This window comes from Tauraco erythrolophus, chromosome 17 (genome assembly GCF_009769465.1).
Source record: "Tauraco erythrolophus isolate bTauEry1 chromosome 17, bTauEry1.pri, whole genome shotgun sequence".
Lineage (NCBI taxonomy): Eukaryota > Metazoa > Chordata > Aves > Musophagiformes > Musophagidae > Tauraco > Tauraco erythrolophus.
The window spans coordinates 18,893,151-18,915,267 of record NC_141481.1 but is presented as its reverse complement, the minus strand read 5'-3'; the positions used below and the strand labels follow the sequence as shown (position 1 = coordinate 18,915,267).

Sequence of the window (22,117 nt, the reverse complement as noted above, 5' to 3'; positions counted from 1 at the left end):
TAGTCATGACTTCTTTTAAACTTGAGATGTGCTGAAGTTCTAACCTTCATAATCTAGCAGCCATTACAGTATGATTTAAGAAAAGCTCTAGAGCCATTCAAATATGGGGTAGTAATAAGAGAAATGAATTCTTCATTGTAGCCAGGGATCTTTTCCTTTATACTGAAAATTTATTTCTGAAACTACTCAAAGGATATCATGTATAGTGATGTTAAAACCAGTGCACTCCTTTTCCATATCACCTTTTTGAAAGCTGTGTTGTCTTAGGAAAGTACAGTTTCTGAAAACGGACCGACAGTGAGACTCCAAACCTTCTTAACAAAACACCCCCTTCCACTCAGTACTGGAGGTAAGGTGGTGATGCTGGTGGTGGGGTCTGTAACTGTATTATCGCTGTTACTGTCTTTGTCAAACCCAGTATGGATAATGTGGGTTATTCCTGTCGTCTTAGGGTAATCTAGGATGCTTCTGGGGCAGTAAAATAGATAAATAATTTCCTTCCCTATTTCTGGATATATGGAACTGTAATTTTGTATCCAGTATTGATGACATGGGTTGTTCTTGTCTCCTTACAATGATCTAGGATGCTTCTGGGGCAGTAAAATAGATACGTAAATAATTTCTTTTCCTATAGAACAATAATTTTTATCCTTTGTAATTTCTGATGTGCAATTTGCAGAAAGTCGAGGACTGATGTTTTGTACGAGTAGGCACTGTTAAAATTACATAGCCTAACATTTAAGCTAAGGAGGAAGAAATGCTTCAGGTTGAATATAAAACCTCAACTCAGTTCCCTTGTGTTTGTGCACTGTACACTGGACTTAGTAATTACTTAATGATTCCTCATTCATGTGGGATTTTATTCTGTGTGAGCTGCTGAGAAGTGGCATGAAATGACATGACTAACAAAGGGCAAGTCTGAGAGAGCTTCTGCCTTTTAAGATACTGAAACTTTGGCATTTGTTCCTTATACCTTTAATATTGCAGAATAATTGCTATAAAGCTCCTCTACTGTAAATATGTGTAATTTTAGGTAACAAAATTAATATTTTGGGAGAAGGAAAAGTAGGATCTGAGTCACTTGTCCAGAAAGAGGAATGTGTTGAAATAAGTAAAGAACCAACCCAGGATCGAACCAAACGAGTGAGAGGTGGAAAAAGCCAAAAGAGGAAGAGGCTTAGGAAAGACACTGGAAAGAAGACAAAGAAGAAAAAGAAAGGTAAGTAACAAACACATCAGGAAAAAGCAGCATTCTTTTTTAACACATATGCCTGCTGTAAGTTGCTTTAGAAAAGCCCATGTGACTGTCACATAATGTGAGAAGTGGAAACTTACTGGCCATCTCTTTGGGTTGCCTCCTTCAGTGCAGAGGTTCAGATGTCCTGGGGCTGTGTGCTTGCTCTGGACAAAACCAGCAGCGTGCTGTGACTCTTACCAGTGTGTGAATCACTGTTGCACTACTGTACTGTACAAACTAAAATTCTCATCACATCTGTGCCAGATTAACTCCTTGCAATTCACCATCAGTTTTTCATAGCTGGTTTAAAGATTATTCGTGGGATGATGCTCTAGGAAGTCAGTTTGTTAACTAAAGTGCTTGTTTTCTCAGTCCTGGGAGAGGTATTAGCACATTTCACTTTCTCAACTGCTACTTCCTCCTCTGCTTTTGTCTTTTATTCTTACAAATTCCAATTGGTGCTGATAGTGCCTGTGATAGGAGTTGGAACTGGAATATGTAGTGCTGAGATAACTAACTGTGGGGTTTTTTTCTGGATTTGCTAGAAGAAAATTCTGTAGAAAAAAGCAAAAGACTCCGCTACCATGATGAAGCTGACCAGAGTGCCCTGCAGAGAATGACACGGCTGCGTGTCACCTGGACGGTGCAAGAAGACAGTCTGCTCATGCTGTGCCGAATTGCTAGCCATGTGCTAAACGCGAAGGTATTTAGTAGGAGCCCTATTTAAGGGATCTACGTACTGAACACACATTTCTTCAGTCCTAGGAATTGATCCTGGTTCCAACATCAAAGCTGCAGTTTAACACTGAACACTTTTGTTCTTCACGCAGGTAAAAGGGCCCTTTGTTCCATGGCAAGTAGTTCGGGATATCATGCATGCCAGCTTTGAGGAGTCCCTCGATAAAACTTCTCATTCCGTTGGACGAAGAGCTCGTTATATTGTCAGAAATCCACAGACCTATCTTAATTACAAGTAAGAAAACTTCTGTCTATGTTCTAGGTATAGGCTAAATTCTCTTGAAATTAAGTGAAGGGATATGGTCCTCCTGTGTTTTTGTCCTGTTTCACGTGACTTGTAAATTTAAACTCTTGCGCCCCAGTGCCATTGAATCTGTATTGAATTGGGGAAGTTTCAACCATGTACACCACCTTCAATTGTATCTGTTGCAGAGTTTGCCTTGCTGAAGTCTACCAAGATAAAGCCCTCATTGAAGATTTCATGAATAGAGAAAATAATTATGAAGATCCACAGGTAGGAGGGAAGTATTCTAAAGGTCACAGAGTACTTTACGCTGTTTGGATTACTGTGATTCCATATCTTATCTCTCCCTTGTATCCTTAGCTATTTTAAAAATAGCATCATCGTAAAAATGTAGCATCATTGCTGTTTTGGGAGTAAAGTGGACACAGGCAGCTTTCCAAAGGCACATAAACAGCACTGCTGTGCAACAAAATTTTATTTTTTCTATGTGCTTTTTATAAACATCCATGACTGAGCATCTATATGCACTGATTTTAAATTTTTTTTGATCCTCTCAGCCTCTTTGTTATCTGAGCAAGACAACATTTTTGCTCTGTAACTTATTTTTTTATTCTGATTGGATATCAAAATATTGCCTTAGCTTCTCTGGATGAATGCAGGAACATAAGCAAATTTTATGAGAGAAGCCTTGATTTGATCATTCAAAATATTTTATTTAGTTTTTAAGCTTTTTATGACTTAAATCAACCACAATTTCCAACTGAAAAGTTGTTTACACTTTCAGCGCAACAATTCCATTTTGAATTTCAAAAGTTTTTCAAAACTGGGATAATGTCACAGCAAGATTTCCTTTGATTTTATCCAGGAATGACAATTCATATTATTGTCAGAAAACCCCTATCAGTTCTGCTGTTAAATTCATGTTTGTTTAAACGAAGAGCAGTTGTTCACTGATGAGACATCCTCATCCCCAAAGTCTGTCTTTGGAAGCAAATAAAAACTTGTTTCCAGAGATACAGGACTGTTCCTCTGATGTAGCAGGTGTCCTCCAAGACATGATTGTACAAACAGACTTAATGGAGAACATGATAAAACCCGAAGGGTATGAAAATTTAAAAAAAAAAAAAGACTTAAGCAGAAACTTAAACAAAGCTCTAGCAAGAGATCTGATACTGTTAATCGGTATAATTGTTTTTAAAACATATGTTCATGGTGGGTTGCTTGTAGCTGAGAATGTGATTACAGACAGAACCTGCAACTGTTAAGTAAATGAGCAAACACAGCCTCCACTGAGCCTTTTTCATGCACTCTTTTCTGTTGTACTGGTTCTGACTTGATAATTCAAACCCAGCTATTTCTACTAGAATTTTCCATGAACGCTTTAAAAGTAAAGGGTCTTCTCCCACTCTAAGAACTTGAGGTTGATAACATTTCTCTCTTCTTTTCTAAGGTTTGTGCAAAGGAGTTTAAAGAGTTTGTGGAAAGACTGAAAGAGAAATTCAGTTCAACCCTGGGGAATCCCAAACTTGAGATTCCTGATACTTTGCAGGAACTCTTCTCCAGGTATTTTAGTTATGGTGCTTTTGACTCTGCACGTGGACTGAGGCAGTGAGAGGAGGGCAACTCAGGGCAGACCTCTCCTCTGCTATGCATGATTTGCACCCTCTGTTACTTGTATCTTAGTATCAAAGGGTGTTTCATTAAATACAACAAGCAATGTTTCTTTCAAATCCATACTTCCTAAACACATATAACGGATTTTCAGTTATTTGCACAAGCTTGCTTATTTTAAACCACTCCTAAATAGGACTTTTAAACTAGAAATTCAGTGTTAGATTTTCATAAATTGTCAAATCCTCAGCTCTATTAGAGATGTGGGTACTCAGATGTAACATTTTAATGCAATAGAGACTTCCCTTTACCATTTTCCAAATTAACTGGCCCCATTTTATGTCACGATTTGTTGCTAGTTGCTCAGCTAAATCATCTCAGTGCTGCTAAACCTGTTGATAGAGAAGAGCACTCAGCCTTGTATAGCATTCTCCAGCCCCAGATCGTCAGGCTTTTTCATGATGAATAATGCTTGGAGAGAAGTGTGAAAATCTACATCTCAAACCATTTTATGACAACAAATTTAGCACCTTTTTAAATTTTCTTACTTTGGGAAGAGCTTTACATTACACCAAAAGCACTGCCAATGGTAACTGGAAGTCCAAAACCTCAACAGAATGGCAAATCCATACAGTTCTGTACTGTCTCCTGTCCATGTGTTTTATCTCCTTGTCAACAGCTATCTGAGTGGAGCGACAGAGATTGATCTGGACAGTTGTGTTAATTTTTGACACTTGTGGTGAGGGCTGCTGGAGCAGATAGTGCCCCTGCGCTGTTTCAACACGTGCCCTATTAGCAGTTGCACTTGTCAGCCTCTGGGTTTCACCGTTGATACAAAATCACAGAATGTTACTTTTCTTTCAGTGTTTTCCTTTCCCCTCCTTTTACTAGATTTCGAGTTTTGGCAATTGGAGAAGACACAAATCAAAACACGAAGGAGGACAGTCTAAGCAGGTGAGTAGCAGCAGCACTATTTTTTCCCATTAGGACTCCAAGGTCGTGTCAGCCCTCACATCTGTGAAAGTCATATATATAGTCTTCTAATACAGTATGTTTTTCATCTGTCTGTTGCTGTGTATAAACTTATGAATAGAAGAATACTTTCACAAGGCTGTAGGGATATCTGACATAGATTACAGATTTGATGAATACAATTACAGCAGCAATGACCTTCTCAAAATGGTGGTCTGTTATCATTAGGACAATAGTGTGTGTTTCTATGTGGGTGGTATATCTTAAGAGGACTTGCTGTTATCAAGGAGAACTTTGTTTTGCGTCAGATTATCTACACTGATACAAAAATTCAGAGTGAAGGTCAGGGAAAATGTAACAGGCTCCTTTACATGAATGATTGTCAGCTGTAATGATCTCATGCCTTGATGCATCTATTTCAGAAGCAGGTGATTGGGCTGGCATGGTTTTGGGCTAGTTTAATAGTTAGGTACCTCATGCTCAACAATCACTATGAATAACCTCCTTTTTTTTCTTTCAGTGTCTATGATATTCATTTCCTAGTGCTACAGAATCTGATTCAGAGCACACTGGCACTCTCAGATAACCAGATGAAATCCTGCCAGTCGTTTCAGGTACAGTATCTGGACCAAACTTTACTGGTCATGGACTCATGGAATCATTTAGGTTGGAAAAGACCTTTAAGATCATCCAACCGTAAACATAACACTGCCAAGTCCACCACTAAACAATGTCCCTAAGTGCCACATCTACATGAGGTCATACAACCCTTAAAGAGTTTCTCCTTCATACCTTGTTGTATGATTTTTTCAAATGAGAGAAAAGAAGCCCAGAAACTTAGATTTGTGACCATTCTGTGGGGATTATTCTGTTCTGCTTTTAGGAAATTATATATTCTAGGCAGATTTTCAGTATGTTGGTTTTCTGTCTGAGGACAAGATTGCAAGATGTGAAGTTGAAACAATCCCCAAAAAACATATGAAATAAACTCCACATCCCTTCCATTGGGATCATGTATGGAGCTGTATCATGATTTAGTGTCCACTTGAGCAGCTGGAATTATGCTCTGGAGGAGATGTCACAAAGGCAGTCCTAGTATCCAGCTGACACTGGTATAGGGTCCTTCTCCCTCAGCACTGGGGATGACAAAAATACATCATCTGTTAGTCTGGTATTTAAATAAAGATAGAAGTTCAACGAGAGTTTAGTATCTCATCAGCAGGCAAGTGGAGCCTAGAAAGCCAAGCTCATAGAAGCATGTTTCTGGTAAAATGGTGGGAAGAATCTACCAGAATGTGTTGCAGATGAGCACTTTTTACATATATAGTTCTAGCGGGAGCCTGGTCCCATTTTGAGTATCAAGTGTTCTATAGTATTTAGCTACTTTATTTGGTATTTACTGTGGAAAGCCTGGAAGCCCGTAAAAGGAACAGAATAGTGTAGTTAAGTAAATGTATATCTATCATTTACATTCTAGCTTGTAGCTGTGTATTTATTTAATTAGTGTAAACCTCAAGTAGGTGAGCCTAACAGTGGACCCAGTGCTAACACTGCCTTTTACGTGAACGGGGTTTTTTTGCAGACATTTCGTTTGTACCGGGAGTACCAGGACGACATTCTCGTGAAGGCTTTCCTAGAGTGTCAGAAGAGAAGCTTGGTCAATCGCCGTCGAGTAAACCACACGTTGGGTCCAAAGAAAAGCCGGGCTTTGCCTTTTGTACCCATGTCCTATCAGCTGTCTCAGAGTTACTACAGGTGGGTGTCAGAAAGGTCCTTGTTTATGTTTGAGCAAATAAAAAAATCTACCCAGGCATGCTTGGCGTGGAGGAGAGAATACCCATGAAGTATCTAGAGCAAAGAACCTGACCGTCACAGCTGAAGCTGAAGAGATGGAGGTAACACCCATGTATGTTAGCCCTTTTCTTGGGTAGCAATTAGGGCTGTACGGGGAATCGAGCCAAGTTTGCTGGGCAAACCTTTACAAAGACACATGCAGAGAAGAGGAAAGGTAGCACCCAAGTTCTAGATGTGGTGGAAAGATTTCTTTAGCACTCTTATCACTCTGATGGTTGCTTGCTTTTCCTCTCCAGTTACTTTGTGCCACACTGTACCTGGAGGTCAGGGGGGCAGGGAGGAGAGTTTAACTGTAAATGTATTCAGTGCCCAAGCAGAAGACGACGTCTTTGCTTTGTATTTGCTGTGTAGTACCTAACCTTAACGTGGTGCATAAGTACCTCATGTTCTGGAACTAGTAAAAGAACTGAGAAAGCAGATGTAGAAGGTACTTGGTCACCACCGTTAGCACGGAACTACTGGGCTGCTCTGTGCTACCATGGGTCTAAAATTCAGATACGGCAAGAACAGATTGTGAAAGGTTTTTGCTTCTTTGAATTTGTCTTTTTGTCCAGAGTTTTTACATGGCGGTTTCCCAGTACAATCTGTACAGAGTCCTTTCAGTTCCTCGAGAAGCTCAAGGATGCTGAAAAATCAGACCAGCCAGATAACTTCTCATTTAAAGATCAAGACAACAAAGCATCGGAACGCATGATTGCATTTCCTATGGATGGACCTGGTGGCCAGTGTGTGGCAATGCTTTCCCTGTTCTCCCTGGGACTTGTATCTGTGAATGTGAGAATTCCAGAGCAGATAGTCGTGGTGGACAGCACTATGGTGGAAAATGAAGTGATAAAAAGGTAAATGCTGTTATTTCTATTAGTAAATACTGTTTGGGGGTAACTTGAAAGAAATTGGACAGGCATTAGCATTTTCTGCGCTGTATTGTGGCATGTTTTACTGTCATGTTTAGATTTTTATTTCTGAGGGAGCATTCTGAAGACTTAATAGCACTTTAGTTGGTGCCTGTCATTATAGCCTTGAGCTGCATTTGTCTTCGCATACGTGACATTTAAATTGCAGGGCACTGCAGTGCCATCAGAGCTCATGTGGAAAGCAGAGCTGCCTGTGGTAGATGAGCGTTTCATCAATGTTGTAGCTTCCCGTTTCAACGACTAAGAAGGATTGGTAACAAGGCTTCAGCTTTATCAGTGAAACCTGTCTCCACAATATTGCTTCTATGTATTGTCTCTTCTTTGTGATGTGGGGTTGTGGGTTTTTTTAATTTTTATTTTTAAGCCTCCAGTAACTGGATACCACTGAAATTGAAACTCCCTCCTTAGGCAGGCTAATCCTATGAATAGTTATCCTTACAATCATTATGTGTTTACTTAGAGCACAACTAAAATCTCCTGCTGTAGTTTAACCTCTTGCTTCCTGTTGTATTTATACATTGAGAATACTTTGTACTCTTTCTCTTTAGAGCAGCTTATTACCTATTTAGAGAGTGTTGTCATAGTTTTCTTCCCATAACATGCTCTTTAAAATGAGCAGCCTCAATGATTTGTGGTTTTGGTGTGATGTTCATGTTATCCAGATCTGTCTTTCTCGCTATTTTCCTCTGCACGGAACTGTGATGTCAAAAAACAAACGCCATGCTCTCGCTGGCAGGTCTGTGCCAATTACATCATATTACATAGGTGACACACCTGTTAATACATGCCAGGATGATGAATGGCCATGGTCTTGCCAAAAAAAAAAATCATCCAAAACCCCCCAGTGCTGTGATGCACGTACAGCTTATGATTCACTATAACAAGTTTCTTTTTCTTTACCTAGTTAATTGTTTCCTCTTAGCGTGGAGGGACCGGTGCATAGTACTATGATATCAATAAGATGCATTTGTCCATATGAAATTGCTTCCTGCTCTTTTCCAGACTTTTCTCCAGTTTGCTGGAAATGTTCTGAATGCAAATCCTGCCTTCTCGTATACGTGCAGTCTCTCCAGTTCAGCGATCCTATGCAAACTTAAGCTATTTTATCACCCAGGTCATTAGCAAAAATACACTGAACTCTTGCCTAGTCCCATTTCTGAGTACAGGCATCTGAGTCCAGTTTTTCAACTGGTTATGTACTTGCACTGTTTTTTCCTAAATGATGTGTTCCCATTTGGTTTTAAATATGTTTTAAGAGAAGATACTTAAGGTCTAACTCATCTTAGAAAAGCTTGGAAGGAACCTTTGGTTGTCTCTGGCATAACCTGCCTAAAACAGAGGCAACTTCAGAGTTCGATCAGGTTGCTCAGAGCCTTCACCTTTATCCATAACGGCTCTTGTCGTGTCCTGGAAAGAAATAGTGTTGGTTTGACTAACGGTGTTACTGAGAAATTTATCCTGGCTGCTACTACTGTTCTCTCTTCACTTTGAGGCTGTCTGCAGTTTTTGTGTTGGGTTTTTTGTTTGTTTTGTAAAGTAACTGAAGTCTTTGGTCTATAATTCTTTCTTCTCCTTTTCTCCATTAAAAATAACCACTGTCTGCCCTATGCTGCAGTATTCTTTATGGTGTCAGCCTTTGCGCTCTGACAGATGTTCCCTCATGATGAAGCGTCTGCTGAACCAAAGAGGTTCAGGACAGTAAGCTGAGATATTTTGGGTTCATTTCAACATGTTTGCAAAAAAGAGGGTTTTCTTTTCCAGGAACCTTCAGTGTATTTTCTGTAGTTGTTTGTTTGCAGCACTTTTAATCAGCCTGCTATGAACATAACCCACAGCTGTTCATGACTAAATACTAGAATGCAGAATAGCATGTGTTCTTGCTCTGCTCAGTGTAATGAGTCACTTTCTTATTTTGGAAAAAAAAAACCACAACAACAAACAAAACACCTTTGTTTGCTGTAGTTTGGGAAAAGAAGGACTTGAGGATGATGAGGATGATGATGATGACTTAGACGACAGCTCTGGAGGCAAACGGAGAATAGAAGTAAAAGCTCGTCAAGCATCTCATACCAATTACTTACTGATGAGAGGCTACTACGCCCCTGGGATTGTCAGCACGCGCAATCTGAGCCCCAGTGACAATATTGTGGTCAATTCCTGCCAGGTGAAGGTTAAGCTGCGATGTACACCAGTTCCAGGAAGACTCAGCTCTCCAGGTTAGTTTCTGTTTGGCCTAACTTGCACAGCAGTGGGTTGGAGCAGGAAAGATAGTGAACTCGTGAGCTGAGGAACTGATTTGAACAAAGCTTCTTAATAGGATCATTCTTTTTTCATTACACATGCAGTTTGCCATGTAATGCTTTCTCCTGGCTTAAAACAAACAGATGGTTGAGTTAGGTAGGCACCTTTTGTTGGTATCAAGTCCTTGCCTGTATTTCATGTTGTGTGAAACTGTTAATCCAAAGGGGAAGTCTGTCCTCTGCTCTGTTATCCCTTCCTCAGGAGGTTTTTCAGTCCCTTCTGCAACTTAAAATACCATATCATGTCACACCCAGGCTTTTTCTCTTCTGCAAAGAGAAAAGGAAATTTTTCAAAGCTCCTTGAATGGAAATTCACATTTAGTTGTCTCATGCAAGTACTGAAATAGTAGTGTCCAATCTCTGGCCTTTTACCTACAGTAATTTAAATATTTTGATCATATTTAGAGCTTGAATATTTGCAACTGATCAGCACTCCCCCTTCTTAAAGAGCATCTTCCTTTCAGCTGTAATGCAAATGTATCCAGGAAGGCCTTTAGTTGTTTTGCTCTTTAGCTGGCAGGTCTAGTGCTGTCCCTGCCCATTCCTGTTGCTGTAGAGGTAAAATAGAAATTGTTTCTCATATCTCTGCTGCCACACATGCCCTCCAGGTCTACTGAGCTGACAGCTCATTATGTGTCTTCTCATTTTTCCTTGGCTGTCAAAGAAGCGCAGCTGCCATATGAGTGTCCCACAAGTCACGATGCAAAGGCAGCCTACAGATAAAAGGGTGGGGAGCAGGTAAGAACAGTGCCAAAGCTGCCCTAATCATCTGGGGCTGGAAAAAGGTGTTACGCTGCTTCAGGTTCTGAGTACTCTGTGCAGTGGGGGTCAGTTTTGTGCAGTGATGGACCTGTCTCGAAACACAGAGATGCTTTGTTGTACTAATTGGACTAAGACATAGTCAACTTGTAGTTTATACCGTATTTGGCCAATGGCTTTCTGCCATGGATCAGCTGCTTCCAATTCTTCAATTAATAGGGTCCTCCATAGCATTTCCTTGACCTTCTTCAAGGAAGAAAGGAGATGATCCTCTCATTAAGTTAGAGTTAAGCTGACCCAGTGTTAGAGAGAATACCAGTTAAGTCTGCGCTGTCTTTCAGCGATACTTCACTTTGATATGAGGGTAAGCCCTTGTAAACCAGCTTGCTCTTCTTCTACGAATCTTTTCAGAGACAAATATGTAAGGCAGAAAGAAAAAAGGGAACTGCGGCAATGAAGATGGAAAAGGGAGCTGGTTTTAATTGGAACCGTCTAGAACACCTCTAATCTGTCTGTCTCAGGGTATTTATCTGCATAGTAACAACTGCTTCACAGCTTATACGCTTGTTTTTTATTTGCTTTGCAGGTTCTTCTCTACTTGATAACATGGTTGTGGGAGTCTCCTGCCTCCCTGAAACTTTTACCAGGCTGATAAAAGTCCAAGAAGAAAATTATGAGATTGATCGGTTTCTTCATGAGTGTACAGAACGTTATGGCTATAATCCCAGAGATGTAGCTGCTGTTTTGGAGATCCGCAATGCAATAGAGGCAACTTCCCACTTTGGAATTTGCAAACTTGAGCTGAGCAAACGTTTCTGCAGCTATGAAGAGGTGGAACCTGAACGCACCAGGAGCTTGGAGCAGTACATTCAGGTGCTTTTACAGCCAGCTGCTTTCCATACATTAATGTCTGCGTGCTTAATATTCCCTTTGAATAGGACAGTCTTCCAGGTTGTAGGAGGCAAATGTATATTGAGCAAAGCTCTTTATATTAGGCAGGAGATCACATACCAATACCTGATAGCAATCTCGCCTCAAAGTTAGGAAGGCCAAAAATTAAAGCAGCGCTTACTCAAAGATAGGAATGAACTGTTGCAGAAACCTAGAGATACCAACATTCACCTTTGGAAGCAAAATACTCTTTTTCAGTTACATTTTAACTTAAGCTGAACAAAAATGTCTTGTGCTGTAATTTCAGAAAAGTTTAAGGCGTAAAACATCTTTTCAACTTCAGTGCAGCAGGACAGGAAATTGAATATTCTACTAAGCTCTTCCTCTTTCGTTGCTGCCAGTTAAAGATGTCAAGTCCATGATATTTGGTTAAACTGACATTTTCCAGTGAAAGCTCCAGAGATAATTTTTGTGTGTGTTGTTTTTTTTTTTTAATAGGACCTTATTGAAATGCAGCAGGTTTTAGAAGTAGGAGGCCATGCCATAAGGCTCGTTGCAATAGTATTTGCCAAGCCATGGCTGTTACATTCAGTATGTCTGAAGAGTAAACCAGATGAGTGTGATCAGGAAGGTGCAGACACCACTCTCCCAAATGTACAACAGGATTGCCTGCCATCAGAACCAAAGAAGGATGAGGAATGTTTGGGAGAGGAGGGGCATCTGGGAAAAGACGCGCAATCTGTCAGTGATGAAGAACCCCCGAGGAAGAGATGCAAGACTGAAAATTATGTCCTTCAAGATGGCAATCAACTCTGCCAGGGTTCACAGAGTGGTTTGAAAACTGCAAATGAAAATAACTTTGATGCAGGTGTTACTGATCCTGTTACAGTGAAGGAAGTTTTAATGATGGATGAAGAAACAGGCTTCTTGGGAGGACAGACAGAACACCTAGCTGAACACCCAGTGCGTGCTCCAGAAGCCGTGAATGTGGACACTTATAAGGAACAAGATAAATCTTGTTCTGAGGACAAAGAACTTGAAGTAGGGAATGACGAGCTCAGCACTGAGCACAGCAAGCAGATCCCTAGCCTTGAACAATCAGCCAGTGAGCAGGATGATGATCTTTCCGACTTACAGGAGAACCCAGGAGTCTCTCAAGGTATGTAGGAGCACTCTACATCCAAGAAAATAGAGACTAGCTCATCACCAGTTGATCCCAAACAGGTAGCTCCATTTTATAAGCAAATACCAGGTTCTTCATGAAGCCATACCAGAGAGAGAGGCTGTCATTTCTCACAGACAAACTGATGTAACACTACTTGATCTTGGAGGTTTCAAATACATCAAAGATTCCTTCCTATGCCTATTGCTGGAATGTTCATGACTACTCCAGAAATGTGTTTTCCTTAGAAACTCGTTTCCATGTCTTACTCTTCTCCAAAAACATATTTGGGTCTGAAGTTTCTCATCTCTGGCTTCTGTCCAAAGACCAGACATCTCTAAACCTAGAAAACACAGCACCGCTGATGCCCGCTTAGCTAGAATGCCCATGACTGAAAGTTATAAAGTCATTAGACCATTCACCAGAAAGCAGCACATGCCAGTAAGAAGATTAATAGCCTCATTTGTAACCCAATTTGACTTCATTTTCATTTCTCTTTTACTGCCAGTTTTCTTTTTTAATAGCTAGTAGCTCTTGCCAAGCTTTACATTAAGTAGGTTGTTGGGGGTTTTATTTTGTTTGTCTTTTTATCAGCTCTGATTTCAGATTGAATCATAAGCTTGTGTGGTATTTTGCCAAGATCTGCCGTTACCCACGTTTACAGCTGCAGGCTGCCATGTGAATCAGTGCAGGCTGATCCGTAGCACCTTAGAGCTTGGTAGGGTTTAACTGGAGCCTTCCTGCAGGAAATAGACTCAGGGCTGGCTAAAGAGCAAAGACTTCAGCCGTTCTTAACATGAAACTACTAAAGCACTGGTTTGGATTTAACTACTTGTTTGTAACACAGGAGGGAGAAAATAGTAGTTGTGTTATCAAGTGTAGAGTTCCTAGTGGTGTGACTGACAAAGGCCAGCTGAAGGGTTTACATGTGCTTAAGCCAAAGCTGTTAGCCTCTGGGTGTGGGAGAAGTACCTACATCAAGGAGCTGGGTAATTAAAACCCGTGACATAACACATAATGGCAGTTGCAGAGACAACCTTCACTTTGAAACTGAACCCTGCTGAAACGTTGAGTTTGCATTCTCAAGTCAACAGCTACTCAGGCTTCTGCCCAACTTCCATATCGTTACCAGGAGCATTGAGTTAAACGAACCTACATGCGTGCTTGCAAGCTGAGGCCCTGCAGGGTGCTCTCTGTGAAACTCGGTTCTTTCAGTCCATAGAACTACCTGTTCAGCCATGTCATCAGGCTTCTAGGACCAAAACGTCTTGCTGTGTTTTGGGAATGGAACCACCAAAGGTTGGAGTAGACAGAGGTGGTTGTGAGAAGAGGCATGGGAAATAAAGAGCATGCTGCAGGCAGGTAAAGGCAGTCAGAGTGGAAGCTGTAAGCTCCCCACGCGATGGAGAACAATGCGCAGTGGGGTCTGCTTGGGTTATTTTCTAGCATAAGCTGTTGCATTTTACAGCTTAGCCACCTTCTACTTTCCTTCCACTAGACAAAGAGTTTGGGTTCATTAAAAACTCTGTTCTTTTCTTTCCAGGAAGTTCTACGACAGATGTATCTCAGGCAGACAGGGACCGGTGAGTAACAGATATCTGCAGAACAGCTAAATATTTAGCACTACCAAAACCATGTCTGAAAGCAAACTCTTTGGAAACCTTAGTTTTGTGCTCTGATGGGCAGTGAGCATTGATGATGGAGAAAACCCCATGCTTTTCTCCATCATTCTTGTTAATGTTACTCGTGTTTGTACGCATGCTGAAAAAGTTTGTGATACATGTCATTTTCCAAAAACCAACTAGCTCCAAATATCAGAGGAACAAAACTAATTTTCTTTCTTAAATAAATCCAATGCCAGAAAGTCTCAGCTTCCACCTGCCCAGGAAAGGCCTGGAGAAACTGCAGTATGGGAAAAGTGAATCTTCATGCAGGGTGTTGTCCTTTGACTCCAAAATGCTAAAAATGAGGAATTCAGTCGCCTCTCTGAGTTGCTGCGTGTTGCAGATTGAAGCAGGTCTTGGATAACAACTGGAGGATATTAGAGGTGGTAACAAACAAACATGCAAAACAAAGCTTTCCTGGTCATCAAGACTCAAGGTAACCGTTGGGTGGTATAACGGTGCTCAGAGTGCTTCTCTGGTGAACACCTAGTGTGAAATACTTCAGGGCTGTGGAACTGTCTAGTAGATGAGCACCAGCCTCTGCCCAATCTCAGAGCAGCTGCAGAATGTACAGCCAGGATGTGGGCAAATGCTGCCAAGGGATGCAGTAAGAATCTCTTATGCAGAAATGATGACGATGAGAAATCTAGCTAGAAGAGTAATTCCTGACAGAGCTGAACTTACATTGTGTTTTACAGGGCCTGTGAGAACGTCTGCTTCGTTGGGAGACCGTGGAGGATTGTGGATGGGAATCTGAATAAACCTGTGTGTAAGGGGATGATGGAAGCTGTGCTCTATCACATCATGACAAAACCAGGCGTAACGGAAGGCGTGCTGTTGCAGCATTACACGGGGGTACTGCAGCCTGTTGCTGTCTTAGAGATACTGCAGGTACGTGAATCATCAGCTGCGTGAACTTTCATCTGGTTCAGCTTCCACAGCAAGAGGCAGCAACTATGTTGCTGGAAATCCCAGGAAAATGGGACTGTGAATGAACCATGAAAAACAACCTTCTCCCTTTAGTGTAAATTAACCAAAGCCAGAGCAAGTTACTGTTGATAATGAGGAAAGGAGGAAGCCTGCTTTACCCATCCTTGAAATTAATCAGGACATTTTACATTTAATATTTTACTGATGTTAAAATTTGAGCTTTCTTCTGAAATGGATGTACGCGCAGTTGAAATTCTAGTTGGTCACTGAAGGGTGGTGGCTTGTCACTGTGAGATGTCAAGTTGGACTGTTTAGTGCAGTGTTAATCACCATAGAGTTTATTGTAATTTTTTCCTTATCTGCCTTTCAGATGGGTAGTCTTTTGACATAAGAATCAGACTGAAATGTGTCTGAGCTAGACACTACTGTAAATAAGACCACCTGTCCTGACAGACCTGCTAGGGGCATACATCCTTAACTGTAAAACAAATTTGAGTTTCTCTTACTTTTTTCCCCTCATCTTGAAGTTTGATTGCCACCATCACGACTTAAAATAAAATCAAGGTTTCATTTCTTTTTTCCCTGACAATGATTCAGATCTTAAGTAGAGGAGTAATACTGCATCATTCCTATAAGTGTGACTTCTCATACTAACGCTGGAAACTAATATTCTAACGTCTTTGTGCCACACTTCTGTCCAAAGGCTCATGCGTTTTGGTAACAATGCAAGTTGTGTTTACTACCGGTCGTGCACTGAGCGACCATCCTGCCTCCCAGGTGTGCCAGCACAGCTTGCCCATAGGTCCTGTGCCACAGCAACACTGCCAAGAGGGCAGCTGGGATCAGGGGACAGGTCTGAGACCGCAGTACAGCGTGGATAGTGGTGAGGCACACACGTGTGGGAGAGCACTGCACATTCCTACGCAACTTTTATTCAAATTAGACTCAAAGTCAAGGAATTACCTGTACGCTTTGCAGATTGGAGAACTTGAGTCTCACGTCTCTGCCAATAAATTTGGCAAGAACTAGTTTTGAAACCATAGGCAGAGCTTTTATCTGTAATATACCAAATAGTAGTAATTCTAGATGCATACCTATGTGAGATGACTGAATACACAGCAGATGTTTTCAGCACATACACCACAATGGATGGCCTTGCTGGGTGTTGCTGTGGGAACAAATGCTAACCCATTAGCAAGAACTGACCCGGAAGGCTGGGATTTGCATCTATACCAGCCTTAAATGATTTGTAACTGGTCCTAAATGTTGAGATGTGGTGTTGAACAGGTGTTCTGTGTCAGTAGCCAGACATCAGCCACTGTGCTGAAGGTGACAGATGAGCATGTACCCAGCTACGTGACCTCGCTTGGTTGTGCTGTCATCTTCACCATCCCCATGTTCTCCTGAGGGGTAGGAGTGAAGCCACTTTATTGGCTGACGTTTCTGAGAACACAGTAGGTAGAACCGCATTCAGTGCAACTGCTCAAGCTAAAATATGTGAATTTTTCCGCAGGGTCTGGAAACTCTTGGTTGCATCAGACGATTCTACATGAAAAAACCATCCCTGGTGTCACTCTTTTCTCAGCCAGTTGTGGAAGAACAACTAAACAATCCCAAACTGAGTGAAACCCCAACAATATACTATGAGCCTACGATAGACTGCACTCTCAGGCTGGGAAGAGTGTTCCCCTGTGAAGTGAACTGGAATAAATGGGTGCAGATTATCCCGGCGTAAAAGAGGTAAAGCTGAATCATATTAAATTGGTTTAGCCTGGAGGAGTGAGTGTCAATGCAGATTAAATGTTACGATTCATGCTCTGCCATGTTTTTACTAAGTTATTTGTCCTTTTTACTTTTGAATGTATTTAAACTGAGAATAAACTTAACGTTAAGATACAGGTAATACCTGAACCTAATTAAAGTATATTCTTTTTTTACCAATAATTGCTTGTAGAGCATAGAGTTCACAGTTTCTGCTTTATCTTATGGGGTTTTCACCAGTCATACCAAAGGCCCTTTTTCCTCTCCCCCCTCCCCCAAGGCCACAGCTGTAACACTTTACCTTTGCTTTGCCTCATCTCTGTTGCACAGCAGCGAACTCTACCCTAAGGTTCGGTAAGTGTTCTGTAGCTTAGTTGCCTTAGGGTCTGTGTTTTCCAACACTGGTTCCTTGGTGTGCATGGCGTTCGTTTATCACGTGTGCTTCCAGCAGAACCACGGCGCCGTGGGAAATTCGGGCCCTGCTGTCGCTTTCGTTTGTGTATGGCAGCCTTATCCCGGCTCCTAACCTAACTTTCTGGCAGCTTCATCCCCGGCGAGGCTTTCAGCAACCACGCAGCACACCGTTACTTCCACCCAGGGCTGTGTTTATTGCAGCAGCCGCCCGCACCGCATCCCCGCCGCGGCCCCTCAGCCCCCGGGCGGCCGGGGGTGCGCCGGGGCGCTCAGTCCCGCCATCGGTGCCCGCACTGCGCGTTGCAGCACTTGTAGAAGGTGGTCATGGGCTCGTCGGCCGAGCGCGTCTGGATCTGCATGAAGTAGGCGCGGGGGTGCTCGCACTTGGGGCACGGCTCTGCGGGGCGAGGTGCGGCGCCGTGAGGTGAGGTGAGGCGCGGCCCGTCCCCCCGCCCCGCCCCAGCCCGGCCCGGCCCTACCTGCGGTGGAGTCCACGTTCTCCCAGGCCGCCGCGCCGCCCAGCACGTCGTCCACCTCCTTCAGCCGCGGGTACTTCCTGCTCGTCACCTGCGGACGCCGCCGGTCAGGGGGCCCCGGGCCGCCTCCCGCCGTCCCCCCCCCCCGGGCCCAGCCCCGCGCCCCCCCGCGCCCCGGCACCTTCCGCGTGACGTTGCGCACGTAGGGGCAGGTGGTGCAGGCGAAGCGGTGGCAGCGCGGCCCCTCCTCGGCCACCAGCACGTTACCGCAGGCCGGGCAGAAGAGCAGCATCGCCGCTTCCGCCGCGCCGCCCGCCCCTTCCGGCACGGCGATGGCGGCGGCGGCGGAGGCCGAGGAGGAGCTGGCGCACGCCGAGGTGCTGGAGCTCTTCCAGGCGGCGCTGGCGCGGCTGGTGCAGGACCCGCTGCTCTGCGACCTCCCGCCGCAGGTGGGGCCGGGGGCGGCGGGGAACGGGCCGGGGCCGAGGGGGGCGGCGGCGGCGGCGGGGCTCAGGCCCGCCTCGCTCGCCGGTCGCCGCCGTGCCGCCCGCAGGTGACGGCGGAGGAGATCGGCTCGCAGGTGGCGCTGGAGTACGGGCAGGCCATGACGGTGCGCGTCTGCAAGGCGGACGGCGAGACCATGCGTGCGTGCCGGGGCCGGGGCCGGGGCGGCGGGGGGCTCAGGCCGGGGCCGGGCGCTGACGGGGCTCTCTCCCCACGAGCAGCCGTGGTGGTGGTGCAGAACGCCTCGGTGCTGGAGCTGAAGAAGGCGCTGCGGCGGCACGTGCAGCTGCGGCAGGCGCGGCAGGGCGGCGCGCAGCACCTCAGCTGGTGAGCGGCACCGCGGGCCGGCGGCGCGGCGCCTGCCGCGGCCAGCGCCTCCCGCCGCTCCTCCCCCGGGTTTCTCCCCTAGGAAGTACATATGGAGGACGTACCACTTAACCTACGCCGGAGAGAAGCTGGCAGATGACAGAAAGAAGCTGAGAGAGTGAGTAATGGAGTCTCGGCGGGCTGGGGAGGCCGCGCCGGAGGCCGCAGAGCATCTGCACGGAGCGGGCCGGCTCGGGACTTGGTGCCCTGGCCCGGACAGGCCCTGCGCTGGGAACGGGACCAGCGCTGCACACAGAGGTGGGACACCCTGCACCCCCTGCCCGTCCGCACTGCAGGACAGGAGAACCTCGGGCTGTTCCTCAGCCACCACTGCCCTGTGCTGAGCGTGTTCATCCAATTCAGACCACACCAGGCACGCGGACATGGGGCCTTTGGCCGTCCGTGCCACACTCTTGCAGAGTAGGTTATGCTTGCTAAGCTTGTACCTGAGATGTCCTGCAGAGACACGGTTAGTGAGAAAAAGCATGAGTGTCGGAGGGTACAACACAGAGGAGGTGGCCAGGGATGATGGCGTGAGGCACGTGAAGCCCATTAGTTCATCTCCAGGGAAGCTGAGAGCACTGGGTGCTATTCAGATGGGGTCAGGACACGTTATGTGATGGCGTGGACCAGAGTGGAAGGGACCTCTGGAAGTCATCTAGTCCAACCCTCCACACAAGCAGGGTCAGCTAGAGCTGGTTGCTCAGGGCTGCGTCCAGTTGGGTTTTGAGTATCTGTAGGAACGTAGGCTGCACAGCCTCTCTGGATGACCTGTTCCATTGCTCAGCCACCCTCGCAGAGGGCTTGGCAGAGCTGCTGAGATAGAAGGGTAGGAAGGAGGATGGAAGAAGGCAAGCAAAGATCAAACTAAGGATAAACATGTTGGGCTCTGGACCTGCTCGGCCACTCATCAGAAACAATCTAGTAACAACACTGACAAATGACTCCCATGTTTCCATGCCCATTCTCGGGGTAAGGAGGCAGGAGGTGCTCTGAGCACTCTAGCTGTTGCATGCAGCAGTGCTGGGTATGCCAGCCCACTGGCCGACCAGCAAGAAAACCCTGTCTGAAGCATTAACAATTCAGCAAGACAGCCAAATCAAAGCTGTCCTTAAAAGACTGAGCCAAGGGTGACAGATGTTGCATTTAAGTTTAAAAAGGCAGATGATCAGATCCTGCAGTGCTGGCAGCATGTTCTACACACACAAGTGGGAATTTGAATGTGTTCTGCACTAGAACACAGCACATGATTGTAGGAGTCCATCTCCCCTGGGAAAGAGGCAGCTATAGGATTCCAAAGGCTGTGGTTCCTGGGAAACTGGCATATAACAGCCTAATTCTCTGTTCAGGTATGGCATCAGAAACCGGGATGAGGTCAGCTTCATAAAGAAACTTCGAAAGTAATGTGTCAGGTAAGTCCTGAGTATCCATTAAGAGCTACCAATTCTTTATCTTCATCTTCCTCTTCCCCAGGCCTTAGTGTTCAGGCTCTCTGTTTCTGAATGCCTGTCTCTGAGTTAGCCTTGTGCCCTGGCTGTGGTGTGGTTCCATATCCTGGTTGGGTTGTTTGTGCTTCTTTTAGGGCTGGGAATGATAGTTCAGCTACTTCAGTTAACCTACATCAGGAGCAGCAGCAGCAGCTGCTTAGTGCTGGCAACGGTGTCTCTCCAGCCCTACTTTATGTTTAATCTCTGAATCTGCTCCCACAATGTCTCGACATTCATTAGATGCAGTGTTCCTTTGCTGTCACAGTTGCTTCTCGGACCTTGCTTTCTTTTAGGCTTCTTGAATGTCTGGAAATCACTGGCAGGAATGTGGCTGGGTGCTAACTAATCCCTAGGAGGAGAGAGGGCTCTGTGGTACAGGTGGTTGCCATCACCCAGGTCATTTGGGTCCCTCTGTGTGCCTCAGACTCTCGTACCCAAGTGACTGCTCTCCCCCCCTGCTCTAACCCTTCTGTACCGTCCACAGCACCTGCAGCTACAGCAATGTCCCACAGCTGTGCATAAGCACGTGCAACAAGCAAACACAGCACCTTCTTTGCTTTTCCACAGTAGGTGTATTTTGAGCTGTCTTTCTCAATTACTGCAAGCTATAAAGAGTTGGGGAAAGAGATCTCAGCTTACATATCCCATAATTTCTGTGTCCCAGTTCTGCCGTTTTCTGGTTTATAGAAACTCGAGTTCAACAGATTCATTGTTCTCAGAAGGCAGGACACACCCCTAGACGACTTTTGGTCACGGTACTTCTGTGCAACTGATGCATTTAAGAACACTTCCAGCACAGGAAGCAGGAGTAGCATGCGCACTTACCTGTTCGTAACCCAGGCAGACATAATTCTGGTATTATACTGCTATTTTTAGGAAGTTGTACACACAAGATGTGGCCAAGACTCTCAAGCTTAATTTTGAACTTACTATCCCTGCTGCCCCTCCACATCTAAAACCAAACACAGTCACAGTGTCTGAAAAGCAAGAGCAGTTTTGGTTTTGGGTTTTTTTTTGCAAGTAAGAGCAGCTTTTTCGGAGGCTTGTTTTTTCTGTTTTGTGCCTCCAGCTAGCTGGGTTAGAAACTGTTGCTTTGTGACCACAGTAACTTGTTTTTCTTCTTTCAATGCTGCCACATTTGCAACATCCACTGTAAAAAAAGTATGCCATGACAGAAGCCATCTGCCCCGCCGTGCCTATGACCAGCAGTCACCTATGGCAGTGGCTGATCCCCCTGGGCTGTATGGGTGTTGTAGTGTGATGATAAGAGGGCCCAGCATGCAGTAACTACTGTCACTGCCAACTACTTTCTTTCTTTAACAGAGAGCGCAGAGTAGCCAGCCCTACGAAGACCAAACTCTGGATTCAGCACTTTCCTGGAGGAAAAGGTTGTAAAATTTCAAAGAGAAAAAACACCAGTTGAATGGATGTTCTCACGTGGTTTTGGCAGTTGAAGTGTCTGCCTCTGAGCTGTATGTGGAATGCAGTTTCAGTGAATAAAGAGACTTTCTAGTTTTCTGAGGCTTTTAAGGCCCTTATTTCCAGCTGCAAATCTGCACCTGACTGTTTTGGGTGCTAGAAAAGGATCGGTTCTACTGGTACAGGACACAGCATAGGTGAGATAAAGTAACAAACGTAGCCACAGACTATGCAGAACAATTAACAGTAGCTAAAACGCTACCTTACCATTTAATCACCACCTTAGCAGTAGTAAACAACTCTGGTTAAAAATGTAGTATTGAAACTAGTGTAATAAAAATAATGGCAGCAGAAAAGGTTCAATACAATTGAACAAGGCACAAACGTTCTGTTTTCAGAGTCTTCTGAGATAAG

The 22,117-nt window shown here is 44.4% G+C and overlaps 3 protein-coding genes across 6 annotated transcripts in view; 2 read left to right on the top strand and 1 right to left on the bottom strand.

Moving 5' to 3' along the window:
- Window positions 1–17,166, top strand: part of GTF3C1 (general transcription factor IIIC subunit 1) — a 43,760-nt gene extending 26,594 nt beyond the window's left edge. For 2 of the 4 annotated variants that reach the window (XM_086621908.1, XM_086621907.1), the window contains exons 22-37: window positions 268–349; window positions 1,034–1,219; window positions 1,783–1,940; window positions 2,068–2,210; window positions 2,408–2,489; window positions 3,670–3,782; window positions 4,722–4,784; window positions 5,323–5,416; window positions 6,385–6,557; window positions 7,211–7,495; window positions 9,533–9,786; window positions 11,216–11,502; window positions 12,019–12,679; window positions 14,226–14,265; window positions 15,045–15,237; window positions 16,790–17,166. In XM_086621908.1, coding sequence (XP_086478034.1) covers window positions 268–349; window positions 1,034–1,219; window positions 1,783–1,940; window positions 2,068–2,210; window positions 2,408–2,489; window positions 3,670–3,782; window positions 4,722–4,784; window positions 5,323–5,416; window positions 6,385–6,557; window positions 7,211–7,495; window positions 9,533–9,786; window positions 11,216–11,502; window positions 12,019–12,679; window positions 14,226–14,265; window positions 15,045–15,237; window positions 16,790–17,011 — 3,036 coding nt within the window. In that variant the 3' untranslated portion in view covers window positions 17,012–17,166. Of the gene's footprint in view, window positions 1–267; window positions 350–1,033; window positions 1,220–1,782; window positions 1,941–2,067; window positions 2,211–2,407; window positions 2,490–3,669; window positions 3,783–4,721; window positions 4,785–5,322; window positions 5,417–6,384; window positions 6,558–7,210; window positions 7,496–9,532; window positions 9,787–11,215; window positions 11,503–12,018; window positions 12,680–14,225; window positions 14,266–14,543; window positions 15,238–16,789 lie in introns of those variants that run through there. The other 2 variants (XR_015222622.1, XM_086621910.1) reach the window with 2 other exon arrangements.
- Window positions 17,167–17,717: 551 nt separating this feature from the next.
- Window positions 17,718–18,219, bottom strand: POLR3K (RNA polymerase III subunit K). The gene is made up of 3 exons (XM_086622400.1): window positions 18,109–18,219; window positions 17,931–18,018; window positions 17,718–17,848 (listed from the first exon to the last, which is right to left on the bottom strand). The coding sequence occupies exons 1-3, from the start codon at window positions 18,217–18,219 to the stop codon at window positions 17,721–17,723; spliced, it is 327 nt and encodes a 108-aa protein (XP_086478526.1). The 3' UTR covers window positions 17,718–17,720.
- A 40-nt stretch (window positions 18,220–18,259) lies between these two features.
- SNRNP25 (small nuclear ribonucleoprotein U11/U12 subunit 25) lies at window positions 18,260–21,801 on the top strand. The gene is made up of 6 exons (XM_086622281.1): window positions 18,260–18,376; window positions 18,481–18,571; window positions 18,653–18,758; window positions 18,841–18,915; window positions 20,147–20,209; window positions 21,608–21,801. Exons 1-5 carry the CDS (start codon window positions 18,260–18,262, stop codon window positions 20,199–20,201), a joined length of 444 nt encoding a protein of 147 aa, XP_086478407.1. The 3' UTR covers window positions 20,202–20,209; window positions 21,608–21,801.
- Window positions 21,802–22,117: the final 316 nt, after the last annotated feature.